General features: G+C 42.4%; 1 protein-coding gene across 2 annotated transcripts in view; it reads right to left on the bottom strand.

Annotated features, from left to right (window-relative positions):
• Positions 1-15,581, bottom strand: part of PHF12 (PHD finger protein 12) — a 375,664-nt gene that overhangs the window by 108,307 nt on the left and 251,776 nt on the right. For both annotated transcript variants that reach the window (XM_086955134.1, XM_086955135.1), the window contains exon 8: positions 4,441-4,599. In XM_086955134.1, the coding sequence (XP_086811260.1) occupies positions 4,441-4,599 (159 nt within the window). The remainder of the gene's footprint in view (positions 1-4,440; positions 4,600-15,581) is intronic.

Raw genomic sequence — 15,581 nt, 5'->3', positions numbered from 1 at the left:
ACAGAGATCATCAGGGATTCTGATTAAGTTAGCCCCACGACTGGCAATACTTACTTTTTTATATATATTTTTAGTTTCGTACCATCTTGCATGCATATTTGATTACAATTCACCATGTCCATTGGAAAGGTGTTCAAATCCAGCAAAACAGTTAGACGTCTTCAATAATAAGCAGGGTCATATATTAAATGTTTAAATGTTCTAGAATGTCATACCTTTTATCAGCTGATAACTGATGTCTCAAAAACATCAATAGAGTTTTAGAGGTATCATTTATACGAATATAGTTTACTACAAACTAAAAAGTAAACCAACCTAACGTCAACAAGAAACAGGTGGCAATTACTATGCTGAGCTTACGCATCAATCTCTAGTTCTAGTACGTCAGCATCCTTATTTGATAGGCACTACAGAATACATACTTTACAATCAGCAGTGAGAACATTGTAGTAAGAAGTGGTTAATTAGCATGCAGGGGAGAAGGTAATGTGTCACCTAGGGCACTCGATAGGGTGGGTCGTCTCGGAGTTCCACTGGGTCCCTGAAAGCATCAAGAATAGTTTTTCATGCTTTCACATTTCACCACGCCTCCCTTCCATTATTTAAACCCTGGTGCCACTTGGTACAAGGGTTTCGGTCATAGTACCATTGTCTGAGCAATGAATCTATGTTACTTTTTTCCTCTTGAGGTGCGGGTTTATTCCCAGCAAATCGGTTATGGGTGTATATATGCTCGGTTCTCATCATCATGTATTAACTGCACTGTCTTACTCCAATAATCCTGCCGTTCAGGGCAATTTTAGAATACACACTGGGCATGCAACCCGCACATTTAGGTAGTACTTATCTTCCCAAGGGTCTTACACATAAAAAAGTATGAAAAAGGATACGCTTAAAACAAGCATTCTTTGATATTTTAGGGGCATGCTGAATGCATTACTGGCACTTCTGCCTTATTATTAGTGCAGGCAAAGGTCGGCGAGATGCTGGAAAGAAGTGAAAGAAGAGTGAATATACTGTGTATTTGTGCACACCCTGTTTTCAATTTCTGAAGTCAAGAATTTTTTCTTTTTAAAGAAATGTTTCATGAACTCACATTATAGAGACTGCATGGCAGCTAGCAGTGTAAGCTTCCCAGCCACCAAAATTAGGTGTATAACAGGGTGTGCAGCAAGAGAAGTAGCTCAAGGTCCTAATACATAGTCAAGAAAACCACTGCAAGAGTACATCGGTAGCTCCTTTAAAGAACAAATATAACTTGAGCATCATAGGTGCTCCTGCATTAAAAAGGTTAAGAGAAGGCTTGCGCCTGTTTGGGGGAAGTGCTGTCTGCCCTCCTGCACTGTTGCACTGTTGCTGGAGCTGTGCTGCTGACAGCAGCCCCTTGCAGATACAGCACCACAGAGAGGTCTACTGTCTGCAGGCCCAGAGTTATGAATATGAAACTCAGGGGTTATGAGAATTCTTTAGTTTTTTTTTTTAGATGTTCGAGCTTTACATATACAACTGTTGCTATGTGAGTCTGTGTTATTTTGCGCAGCCTACCACCTAAAATATTCCCCTCAAATCGGGCAAATACTTGCCAGCGTCTTCCACAAGGTTTTGAATTTATGAGCACCAGTCGTACCATTTTTGCAAGGCTTCAAATTTTTCAGTCACTTGTGAGATTGCAAGATTTGCCTTTATGATCCTTGGGTAATTGTCAAAGAAGGTGACCATTGCAAAAAATAATAGAGACTATTCACTTTAAATAGAATGATCTGATAAGTTGGTGACAACACTTCCTGTGAGGTCATGTGATGTCATTGCCCTTTGCTTAAGCTAATTAGCCCCCCTTTTTTTAATAGACCTGCCCAGAACAGTCAAGGTGGAGGAAGAGAGTATTGCTTTGAGAATAGGATAGCAAAAATAAAATTCGGCGATCTGCAGCCTAGAACGTGTAAATGGTAAATTAAGAAGGAACATTTTTGCTTCAACAAGGTGGAGCAAAGGAGCTGCTTGACTTCTATTCCTTCTTCGAGAGAGGTAGAGAAGGTAGTAGGAATAAAAGGGTAATTAAAATTTACTGTAACTTTTCCCTCTTTGATGTCCTTTCAGTCAAAGTGGATAATATTATACAATCTGGGATTGAAACCGCAAGATCTAGGCCTGACATCACATTCGGCCAAGTTTCAGTGATTAATATTAAGTTCAAGTGGTAGGACATTATGAAGTCAAATAGTTCCACATGATGAGTCAGGACATATTAATAAGACTGCTGAAACATTTTCTGATCTCATTTTTAGAGGGTCTTTTGATAAAGGTTACCTAGGAGAAAGGTCAGAATGGGAAGTGAAAGAATAAAATGATCTTCTATTAACTTTATTAATTTGCCAACTTGCTGACTTTCTATCGACAAAACAGGTGCATGGAGGTGCTGCTAGATAAGATTTGTTGAAGAATAAGCATCAAAAGACTGGTTTTCTGGTGGGGAGGATCAGCATTTCCTACTACCACTCTACAAGCTCACATATCCTGCAAACCATTACACTCCAATAGCTATTCATTTTATTAGACTTCAATTTCATCACCTCAAAATCAAATCAAGTAAAACTAAATTGCGTACCACTACAAACCCTTCAGGGGCAGCAGACACTTAAGAAAACCCATCATGGAAAACGGATGAATCTTAACAGCATTACTAAATGGGAGGTGTAGCTGTGGAATCTTAAACCAAACACGTGTTCATCCCCTACGAAACTTTATAGGTTTGAAAGATATCACTTCTGTGAGACTTTAAAAGAAACTGACGAATGATTGTTTGGTCAGCTTGTAGGACTCATTAGCCATAAGAAATAAGATTAGATAAGAAACGAAAGGAGCAATCTATAGACCCGAACAGCAACAGAAATACATTTGCTGCAAACAGTAAGACAAAGGAGCCCTCGGTTGCAATGTTGGAGAGCTAGTCACCTTTGCTGCATTGCTGTGGTGTAAAGAGAATGCTGTTGTAGGAGGACACTAAACATTTCTGATGTAAGATTTAGAGTTTTAAGACCAACAACAAAATAATATTGCCATTAGTGACTTTAATGCATGGAGGATTAAATTCCAAGTGACAAACAGATGCTTGGAAAGTGTAAAGGTTTTGTCCTTTCTAGGCGACATGTTCGAGCTCTTAAGGCATCTCACCTTTTCAATGTTAAGGCTGACATTAAGACAATTTCATGATTTAAATCGAACACCATCACTAAATTTGGAATACAAGAAGGGATCTTTTGACGGAGGACCTTGTTCTTGTGAAAGATGAAATAAGTCTCTCCTCAATCGATCAACCCTAAAGGTCATCGATTCTTTTGGCAGACATGAAGGCTTCAAAACAGGTAGCCCTGTCTTCAAATGGCAAATCCAATCCAGATTCAAGCACTAGCGAGGAGCAGAATAGGCAACGCATAGACGATCGAGAAAATGACACTTCACAGCCTAATTTTCAGAGAAAATCACATTGGAGGGCAAATTCAACTAAGCTTTAGTTACTTAAAATATTTACAGGAAAGGTTAAGGTTGTCAAAATGAAGCCTCGGAAAGGTTCATGAGATATTTGTGGAATTTGCATCCATTAGAATTAGCCTTAGCAAACGCAGCTGCCGCAAAATCACCAACACTTTCAGCTGGGAAACGCAGTCATGAATCTGATGGAACAAAATAAATGTTGAAGCCTTTTGGCACAGGCACCCACAGAGTGTGCACTTCTAAGATGCCTCTTTGGATTGGTCACATCGCATTCATCCCACTTAACCAATGCGAACCAACGCTGTACAACATACAAATCTTCAATGATCAAAGCACTTCTTTGCTTTCCATCTCTAGACTGATGGCATGATTTATCCATCACTTAAGAAAGCTATCTCTATGTTGGCTCTCCCTCAAATACATCAACTATTTATCCGCAAGTGATTCCAACAATCTAAGACCACAATATTTTAGCATGAGAGAACTTAGGATAGGAAGCCGCCTTGCAATGACATTTTCGTAGCCCAGCGAGTGCCTCCGTTACAGTCCAGGTTAAACTTCTGCCTTACTCATAACCCATGAATTCATTCAAAGAAACTACAAAGACCAAACCACTCATTAAATAAGAGCAGCCCTATAAACATATAAAAATAGATTCCGTAAGAATATGATGGGGTAAACTCTCATGCTCAGTATTACGTGATGACTGTCTACTTCAACCACAAAGAAAATTAATGCCACACAGCATTTCCCACCAGTGATCCACGGAGTGATAATCAACTGAAATCCATTCTGCCTAGACACCAGAAATCTAATGTGGATAAAAGCTACTATCTGAAGTGTCTCTTGATTGTAAATAGGCATCGCTCCCTTATTATCCGCCATCTCAATAGTGGACCATATGTATCTACAGTGGCAGATTGCATGGTTTAATTTTATGACACTTACCTCCTGTTGCTCTGTTTGGTTGCTTAAGTGCTCAGAGTTGAAAAGGTGCTTTTGCGATTCATCTATGTGCCCATTACAGACTAGTTCCCCATCACGGATTGCAGCAGGGGCAAGTAACTGAGGTGGAGAACGGTACTGGGATTTTATTGCCTCAGGAACCTAAGAAACAATGGATACAAATTTAGCAAAGAAAAAAGTAACACAGTTTCAACACTGTTGTATTAATTGGTTATTTTGTAACTCCTGTATAACTGTAAACAGCCACTTGAAAGTTTTTAGAGTGAGGGAGAGTGCAGGGGTAATGTAAGTGAAAGGTGACAGATGGGAAGCAAAGGTCATACATTTAACTAATCAGATGGAGTTATTTGAACAGGTAAGGGTTGGAATTTTTGAAAATCTGAGAAAGCATCTTAAAGTGTGCTGCAGAAGTGGAGATCTAGAACCTTGGAACCAATAAACAAAATCTCCAACTTCCAATCCATCTCATTAGAGAAACGTGAAACTTTTACAAGCATTATGCTTCAAAACCCCTAGTGTATAACTGGTTTGTGTTAATTGATCATGAATGTGAGATGTACAGGACCGCTAATGTGAAGGGTTCTGTGAGAAATGCAGATAGATTTGAATTTTAAAAAGAGGTTCCAAGGGCAGTCAGAACTTCTCTAACCGCCTTTGGCACACTACAGGGTGGAATACTTTATGACAGTATCTGTTAGTGACCAGATAGATGATTCTATTTTTTATGTGGTACTACATAAAGTTGACAAACTTGATAGAATAAGGTTTTATGAGCGAGAATTGATGACTTTACTTTCAGGTTCCTCTTGAACAAATCACCATAAAGATGTCTTATTGTCTAATGGGCGAAAAACGCTGACTGGCCAACATTTTAATTGCTTCAAGTACAACAAGATGACATTACAAAGCAACAAGATGCGTAGAGACTGAAAAGAACCTTTTTGAGTTTACAATATTTACTTTTTTAACTTGTTGATAGTGAATATAGCTCATTATTGGCTTATATCGTCAGCTCAATCTTAATCCTTTTGATATAGTTGTATGTGAGGATCCCTAACAGCTGGATTGTAAGCAGACCATAAGCTTTAATGCAAACATCAAAACCGAAGGTCCGCACAATCTCCCGTGCATGGAGGTGACGGTTTAGATGAAGAACTTTGTTTGGTTAGGACAGCAGGTCCTCCGGAAGTGGCATGCATAACAAGAGGACTGATGCAGAGTCGGCAGTTCAGAGAACCAGACCCTCTGAGCCGAGTCTGGGCCTATCAGAATGACATGAGCTCAGTCCCTACTGATCATCAGAACTTGAGGATGCAGCAGTAAAAGCAGAAGGAAAATGTTACTTACCCTTTAAGCATATGTGGTGTTGTAGATACACATGATTTGCATACTCCTACCATCTAGTGTTGTGCTCGGACATCACAAGTTATTTTTCTTCAAAGAAGCTTTGAGCCACAGGATGTTGTGTGACACCTCCCTTAGCATTCCAATACGCATGGGCATAGACTCCACTCAAGACTGTTCTTTGCTCAGTGGGTGCAACGTGAAAATAGAGTGCTCAGAGTACTAAGTGTTTTATACTGCAATTTGTACTGAAGTAAATAGAATATGTTACTAACCCTGTAAGCATCTGTTCATGACCTGTAGTTCTGTAGATTCACATGTTTTGCTTACTTCCACCATTTAGTGATGGGTCTGGATGTGTACAACTTGTTTTCTTCTAGGAAGTCTTTACAGTCACGAGAAAATGAACTGCTTCTCTTAGTAATGTGCATGGGCATTAACTCCATTGTTAGATTGTTCTCTCGCAGGTGGGGGAGAATGGAGTGATAGTAAGTATCAGCAATGAGATGTCCATGCACATAAAATACAGTAAAGAAATTGCAAGGGCCACAAGTGTCTGGTGAGGAGGGTGCGAGTATTTGAATCTACAGCAGTACACGCCACGTACATATGCTTACAGGATAAGGAACATTTTGTTTGAGGCATGTGTAGCTGTAGATACACATGCTTTGGAGAGACTGTAAAGCAGTCCAACTCCAAAAGTGGTGGCTAACTTGTGGGTGTTACAGTTGTTTGACATGTTGGTGAGCTAATACATCCACACAATATTAGGTGAAAGTGGATGTTGTAGTCCATGTACCTGCCCAACAAATGTGAGCAATTGGGATATTGCTCAGGAAAGCCATGGAAGTCCCTATTTTGTGGCTAGAATGTGCTTGAGGGGTGTAGGCAAAGTTCTTTTAACTTTGGCAAAAAATATTTGAATGCATTTAATTATTCTTCTAGAAATGCCTGACTTGGATGTTGACTTTCCTTTGTGAGGGGGTGAAAAACGCTACAAACAGTTGTTTAGTTCTTCTAAATTCTTTAGTTCTGTCTGATAGTACATTAGAGCCCTTTTGACATCTATTGTATGAAGCACCCTCTCTGCAACTGAATCTGGTTGTGGGAAGAAAACAGGTAACAACTGACTAAACTGGAAAGATGAAATCAGTCTTGGAAGAAATTTTGTGTTGGTTTTAAGAACCACTCTCTCTCCTTCCGCAGGACCTTCACCCCCCTTGAACATTCTTAACGACTGGAACCCAATCTCCACCGAGGACACCATCCGCCTGATGAACTCCATCCACTCAGGATCCCCAACTGACCCATGCCCTCACCATATCTTCAACAAAGCAGACTCCATCATAGCACCACACCTCCGAGATGTCATCAACTGCTCCCTCAACTCCGCCACCTTCCCGGAAAGCTGGAAACACGCAGAACTCGGCGCCCTTCTGAAAAAACCCACAGCTGACCCCACCGAACTCAAAAACGACCGCCCCATCTCGCTTCTTCCATTCCCGGCCAAAGTCATCGAGAAAGCTGTCAATATCCAGTTCGCCACCTTTCTCGAAACCAACAAATCCCTCGACCCCTCACAGTCCGGCTTCCGAGCCAAACACAGCACTGAGACCGCACTCATCGCAGCAACAGACGACATTCGAACTTTACTGGACAATGGAGACACAGTCGCCCTCATCCTCCTCGACCTCTCCGCTGCCTTCGACACAGTCTGTCATAGCACCCTTCTACAGCGCCTCAGAAACGTCGGAATCCAAGGAAAAGCATTGGAATGGATCACCTCGTTCATCACCGGAAGAACCCAGAGAGTCCGCCTCCCACCATTAAAGTCAGAGGCCTCTGAAGTCATCTGCGGCGTGCCACAAGGATCGTCACTCAGCCTCACCCTCTTCAACGTATACATGAGCCCCCTTGCGGCCATCGCTCGCCAACACAATCTCAACATCATCTCCTACGCTGACGACACTCAACTGATCCTCTCACTCACCAAAGACCCTAACACCGCCAAAACCAACTTACACGAAGGAATGAAAGAAGTAGCCGAGTGGATGAAGCACAGCCGTCTGAAACTGAATTCAGACAAAACAGAAGTCCTCATCCCCTCCGCCTGGGATGACTCTTGGTGGCCAGAGGCCCTCGGAAAAGCACCCATCCCGACGGACCACGCACGGAACCTGGGCGTCATCCTGGACTCCTCACTCTCGATGACCAAACAAGTCAACGCCGTTTCATCTTCTTGCTTCAACATTCTTCGCATGCTCAAAAAAACATTTCGCTGGATCCCCACCGAAACTAGAAAAACGGTCACCCACGCACTGGTCACGAGCCGCCTGGACTACGGAAACACCCTATACGCCGGTACCACCGCTAAACTCCAGAAAAAACTCCAACGCATCCAGAACGCCTCAGCCAGGCTCATACTAGACATCCCGCGTAAAGAACACATCTCTGGTCACCTGAAAAACCTCCACTGGCTCCCCGTAAATAAGAGGATAACGTTCCGCCTCCTCACCCACGCACACAAAGCACTCTACGAACTTGGACCCGAATGCCTCAACACACGACTGTCCTTCTACACCCCCACCCGTCAGCTACGATCCTCCCGTCAGCTACGATCCTCCAACCAAGCCCTGGCCACTGTACCTCGCATCAACAAAACCACCATGGTAGGTAGATCCTTCTCCTACCTGGCAGCTAAAACCTGGAACTCACTTCCCACTCACCTTCGCCTTACTCAGAACCACCTAGCATTCAGAAAGCAACTCAAAACTTGGATATTCGACAAGTAATTCCCCACCCTTCCTCAAGCGCCTTGAGACCCTATGGGTATGTAGCGCGCTATATAAATCTCTTGACTTGACTTGAATTTGAAAGAAAAGTTCTTCCAATGTTAAAGACTGGAGCTCACTGACACATCTAAGTGAGGTAATGCCTATTTAAAAAAAAAGCAAATTTCCAAGATAAAAATGAGAGAACACTTATGTAATTGTTCAAAGGGTGGACCAATAAATTTGATAAGTACAATGTTAAAATTCCACACAGGTGCAACTCTATGTTTAATTACTCTTTTAAGGGCTTCCATGAATGCTTTAATAGCTGGTACTTCGAACAAAGAAGGAGGTTGTCTCTTCTGTAAATAGGCAGCCACTGCTGCTAAATGTAAACATATGGTAGGCCTGATGTTTGTAAATGATGATAGCAAACAATGTTTTGTATAGTTGCATCAAATGGACTGATTTGTTTACTCCAACTGTCTAAGACAAATTGTTTCCACTACGCTGCATAACAAGCTCTAGTTGTAGCCTTGCTAGCTTCTTTAGGAAAAGTCAGAATTCATGTGGGAGATTAAGATATCCAAATCCTACGATCCCATGAGCCAAATCGCAAGATTGAGCTCCTTTGGATTTGGGAGTCTAATTTCTCCATGATTCAGAGTGAGAAGGTCTGTGTTTTGAGAAGATTCTTGTGGGGGCCTACTGAAAGTTCGAGAAGTGTCGTGAACCATGGTTGACAAGTGAAAATGGGAGCGATGAGAGTGAGGGGCGTTTGCTTGAGTCTGCGAACCACGAACGGAAGAAGTGGGTGAGAAAAAAAAGGGTAGGCAAATAAATATCCCTGACCAGTTCATCCACTGAGTATTGCCTTGGATAGTGGGTGTGGGCACCTGGAGACAAAGATGGGCATTTTGCCTTGTTTACGATTGCAAAAAGTTCTATTTGTGGAAAGCTCCATTTGAGGAAATAAGGGAGGAGGACTTGACAGTGGGGGTCCCACTCATGGACTTGTTGCCACGCACAACTGAGGAGGTCGGCAAACCGGTTGTCCAACCCTGGGATGTGTGTGTCTAGCAGATGGATAGTGTGATGTATTATCCAACGCCAAATTGTCTGAGATAGGTGTGATAACTGTAGAGAGTGTGTCTCCCACCTGTTTTTGTAAATATAACATAATTGTCATATTGTCCGGAAAAAAGACAACTTTGCTTACTAGGTAAGTTAGAAACGCTTTCAATGCTAGATGAACAGCTTGAAGCTCGACGTAGCTGATGTGGAGACTCTGGTGATTGGCATCCCAGAGACCCTATCTGTGGGTGAGCGCCCCATCCTGAAGGGGAAACATCTGCTGTAAAAGAGTCTAGAAACGACCACCCTTTTGACAGCTTTCGTGTGTTTCACCACTAGTGCTGCTGTCTACCAACACTAGATCTTGTAAATGACACGGTGACTGGGACCACTGGAGCGCCAGACATTCTTGTAGTGGGTAAATATGTAGTCAAGTATGTGGTACTATTGTGATGCAAGATGCCATCAAGCCCAATAGAGGCATAACTGTTTTGACTGTTACTTGTTGATTGGGTTTAAATTGTAATATTTAGAATCTTGGTTGGATTTGGTATGTTAAACCCAAGTGTACATGGAGTATTGCTCCCAAATACGTTTGAATTTGTAATGGTTGAAGGGGTGATTTTTGTATGTTGACTTTAAATCCCAGCTGATGGAGAGTAATTGGAGTGTGTTATTGACACATTGGAGGTGGAGTGGATTGGCGAAGATGAGCCAGTCGCCCAAATATGGGAACACATGAATGTTTTGTCTGTGTAGATGCGCGGCTACTATTGCTAGACACTTGGTTAACACCTTTGGTGCTGAAGTGACTCCAAATGGTAGTACTTTGAATTGTTAATGCTTTACAGCAACAACAAATTGAGTATTTTCGATGAGTTGGATGTATTGGAATGTGAAATCAGGAGTCATTTCAATCTAGTACTGACAAAGTCGCCTTGTTGAAGTAGTGGGATCACATCTGGAAGAATGACCACATGAAAATTATCTGAGATAATGTAATGATTTAAAGGCCTGAGATCAAAGCTGGGTCTTAGTGATTTATCTTTTTTGGGGGATTAGAAAGTATAGGGAGTACACTCCTAATCCTTGCTGTTGAAGAGGGACAGGCTGCATGGCTCCTTTTAGTATAGAGCCTGCTCTTCCTGTTTGAGCAGAGTATGATATTCTATGGAGAGATTGAGTCAGCGAGGTGGAATGTTTGGAGGAGTGTTTATGAGCTCCAGACAATTACCATGTTCGACAATGTCCAACACCCACTGGTTTGAGGTTATATTTTGCCAAGTGTGGAAAGGAAAAAAAAACTGTAGTCTGCCCCTGACAGGTGTTACATTTTCAGGAGGGATGAGAAGCGAGTCACAGTTTGGAGGGAGAGAGTGCAGATCGTGTTGAGTCACCTATACCATAACCTTGGGAATTTTACCTCTAAATGTGCCTCTATAGTGCCCTCATGAGGGGGGATGTTTGACGTCACTTCCTGTATGAGGAGGTAGACGCATCAGATGGTGTCGTTTTAGAGCTGTGTTTGAAAAAGGGCTGGCAAAAGAAACCATGTGAAGCACAGGTTTGATGAGCCCCTGTAGATTTAGCTACTTCAGCGTCCTATTTCATTTTCTCGAATGCTTGCTCCACTTGGAGACAAAGAGTTGCTCCTTGTTAAATGGGACATTGAGTATTGTTTGTTGTACCTCTGGCTTAAACCCAGATATACAAAGCCAAGCATGTCTCCTCAACAGCACACTGGTATTGATGTCTCTTGCTGCCGTGTCTGCTGAAACTAGGGCACACCTGATCGTTATTAGAAATTAACTTGCCCACACTGACAACAATTTCAGGCCTGCTTTTTTTAATATTCCTCAAGGAGATGTTGGAGGGGTTCCTCCATCTCTTCCCAAAGTGCCCGATCATAGCGTGCCAACAAAGCCAGTGTGTTGGCAATCCACCAGTGATTGGAGGACTGTGTTGGTACCAGTTTCCCTGAAGAGTCAATGATTTTATACTCTTTTTCAGGTGGAGGGAAATCTGCTGAGGTTTGCGAATTCGCTTATTTTACGGGCATTAGAAACTACTAGTAAGTCTGGAGGAAACAGGTTTCTAATGTAAATATGGTTTGATGGAGCCAGTTTATATTTTTTCTCTATTCTGGGTGTTATGATATGTGCTCTTACTGGGTCTTTGAAGATCTCATAAGAGTGACTCAACAAGCCTTTTAACATGGGGAGATATTGGCATGATCTAGAACTACTAGCATAACTTTCAAAAAAGAAATCATTCTCCTTAGGGCTTTTGTGAAATGGAACCTAGTGGTATGTTACTGCTCTAGCAATTAGGGCCTGATATGTGGAAGCATCATCAGGGGGGGAGGGTGGGGATACAATGTCATAATTATCCCAGGGGTCTGTCTTTGGATAAGAGTCATCTCCTACCCCATAACCGTGGAGACTCTTGTGGTGTATTATTCCTTGACTCTCAATGAAGCGGGGAACATGGTGGTGGTGAAGAGGGTGGAGGAGTTTGTTGAGGTGGTGGGACAGGAAGAGGAGGAAGATGAGAACTGGTTACAATGTCCTTTTTCTTCTTTTTAATTGGCACTGGGACATCTTTAGCCTCTAAAAAAGAAAGTTGACATTTAGATGGTTTGGGCAGAGCTTAAGCTAAAATACGGCCAGTTTGAGGCTGTATATCAGTTTATTCTGTTTCGGATCAAGCCGTTCCTGCATAAGCTGAAAGAAACGTTCAAGTGGCAACATTGATGTTGATGCTGAAGATTGTAGCACCAAAATATTTTTGGAAACCAAAATGGTCGGAATTGAAGTGATTGGAGCCGAACCAGCAGCATGTGAGACGCTCAGAAAACGTCAGGCAGGGTTTCGGCTCAAAACAGTCTTTTCGGCTCAGTGCTGATTGGAGCTGTTTCGGCTCAGCTGTCGGTGCCGAACCTGCAGGCGTTTCAAGATATATATATATATATATATATATAAGCCTAAGTACGACAAAATCTTGCAAATGAATCATGTTTAAAAAGATTTCTTCTATGTTTACTAAACAGCCGATGTAAACAATGAACGTCATCAACTGCTCCGACGATCGAGTTGTGCATATGTATATAAACTGTCGTTTTTAAATGGGAAGTTGTTGTGACCAAGGCGGTTTGTCCGCCGAAACGCGTTAAGCCATCACAGGGTAAATAAAATTCCCTTTTCGTGAAGCCCACGGAGTCAGCGCCTTTTCTTTTTATCTTGACGATAAAGGTCTGGATGATATATATATATATATATATATATATCATTTAGTAAGTATGGCTGTCCTACACAACATGAACAAAAACAAAACAGTGACTGATTTGACATACAGTGATATATAATGTGACCATGATAGACTGACAAGCAGTATACATAAATGCATGAATAACACAAAAGTGAAGGATCTCTGTCCAATTGACTGTCAATGCCGGTTTTTGGTTGTTTGCATTACAATACCCCTAAATAGATTATTTCAAAGGATTCTTGTTTTCAAAAGACTCAACGGTTCATCTTTACCCCCAAGCTGACATATGAAGTGGTTGGTTTCCTCCAGAGGTGTAACTGGATCGGCTTGAGTTTAGATATTGGATATCACATGCCTTTGCACCTATGATGATTTAATATACATCTTACTATGGACTCCATCCAGTATTGGAGGAGGTCCCCAATTCTGATTTATCGCGACTTGGATGTGTCCGCGTGTTCATTTTGTCCTGAGGAAGACCCTACGTGATTCCATTTCAGTAATACAGATACCAGGGTCGAAACGTCGACGTACTATCTACTCGTGTCCTTGGTCACTGTAACATTGAATAGATGACATAGGGGTTACTTGAACTTTGCAATTGGAAAGAGATCCTTCACTTGTGTTATTTATGCATTTATGTAATGTTTGTCAGTCTATCACTGTCACATTATATATCACTATGTGTCACATGAGAAACCGATACACGTATTATTTCTATTCATGTTGAACGAGTTACTTACCTTCGGTAACTATGTATCTGGTAGAGACAGTCTAACTGCAGATTCCTTAACATAGAATATCCCCAGGCGGCAGACTCGATCCGGAAAACTTTTTCCCCAGCAGTACCTCTGCACGCAGGGGGGCGGCAGCTTCGTCCTGACTTCGTCCATAGAAGTGGAGTCAACGGAGCCATACAAGACACCCCCGTCCCTCCATGGCGTGCAGATGTCAGTTTTCTACAGTGAAGCTTTTCCGAGCCACAATGCAGAGCCACGACAAAAACTGCGAGAGTATAGGAACAGTGTGTCAAAAACGAGCAACAACCTTTAAAACAACTTGAAGGGACTGAAGGGAGCGAACAGAGCACCCGCCCCAGCAAAAGTCCCATCAAAGCGAAGAGCCGTATCTCCCTAAGAGGCAGCAGCAGTGGAAACGAATGGCTTGACAAACAAATGACAGTTTGCAACCACAGGATGGAACTGTATGAAAAACAGACTGTAACCACAGGATGGAACTGTAAAGAACCACAAGACTGGAACCACATGACTCACAACAAGTGACCAGAAGTGAAAAAGCAAATAGAATGTTCACCACATCCCGACAGTGACCTATGAACTGTAGCATAGTCAAAAAGAATCTCAACCCAATCGAATTCAGCTTAGACAAGGAGACCCCAAAGAAATGGGGAGAAACAGACTAGGGTGGAGGGAGGGTAGGAAAGCATGAGAATCTCCACACTGGAGGAACCCAGGTGGAGCAGCATGGAAAAGCACAGAACCTAGCCACCCAAAAACAAGAATGGGTAGAGGGGCAATGTGTCCAAAACAGAGTGCCAGACCCTGCCCCAGAGGCAGGTAATGAGAGCACCCCTCAGGAAGACCAAGACCACCTGTAAGGAGGTAAAGTGGTATAACCCCACCTGGAAAGGTCATCGCAGAGCGGGGAGGATGGGTGGGGGTTAAGGAATATGAGGCTAGACAGTCTATACCAGATTTATTTTCTTTTATTTATAAAGTTTTATATAGCGCAAACTTGATCCCGAAGGATATCAGAGCGCTTTACAATTTGAAGGAAAGGAAGGTAACAGTTCAGTACATGAGACAAATGGGATCTACATAGACATTGAATCAAATAGGGCTCACATAACAGGCCGTTTACAAACCTGGGGTCAGCAAAGAATGGGCTAGTCGCGGATACATATCGACACAGAAGGGGAGCAAATGAGAACAAGAAAAAAAAGAATTATTATATACAAGATTAACAACAAATTCTGGAGTATGTCCAATGCAATTAGAGCAGACAGTCGCACATCTTATTTAGGTAAGAACTTATTCATGAAGAATCTTTTTATTTCCAGTTTGAAAACAACCTTGGAGGAGATTCTACCAATTTCCGGTGGAAGAGAGTTCCAGATTTTTGGTGCAGAGCCGGAGAAGGCTCGTTTGCATGTTGTCTTTTTGCGAAAGATCAGAGGTTTCAGGAGGAGAAAATTAGCACTCCTAGACGGTCTACCCCCACCGGATAGTTCTAGCCTTTGCGCTTGATAGTTGGGGGTTTTGAAGTGGAAGGCTTTGTGAGATAGGCAGGCAATCTTTAGCTGAATTCTAGCTTCATACGGCAGCCAGTTTAGAGATTTTAAGACAGGGGAGATGTGGGCATTTCGCTTGTTGCCCGTAACCAATCTGACCGCCGCGTTCAATAATGCCCTAAATGGGGCCAAGGTATATTTGGGAAAGCAACAAAGCCTAGCACTGCCATAGGCAAGCCTCGGCAAAACAGGCGCTTGGACCACTTGCTTGAAATCTGCTTGAGGTAGTAAAGGTTTGAGATTCCTGAGGGTCCGCAGAAGGTGGTTAGCTCCCTTGCACACATTGCTGACATGAGTGTTCATATTCAGGCGCTTGTCCAGAGTGATTCCTAGAGATTTAGCTGAGTCAATAATGC

The sequence above is a fragment of the Lissotriton vulgaris genome, chromosome 2_1, assembly GCF_964263255.1.
Source record: "Lissotriton vulgaris chromosome 2_1, aLisVul1.2, whole genome shotgun sequence".
Taxonomy (NCBI): domain Eukaryota; kingdom Metazoa; phylum Chordata; class Amphibia; order Caudata; family Salamandridae; genus Lissotriton; species Lissotriton vulgaris.
The sequence above is the reverse complement of the archived record's forward strand: the minus strand, read 5'-3'. Positions and strand labels throughout refer to the sequence as shown.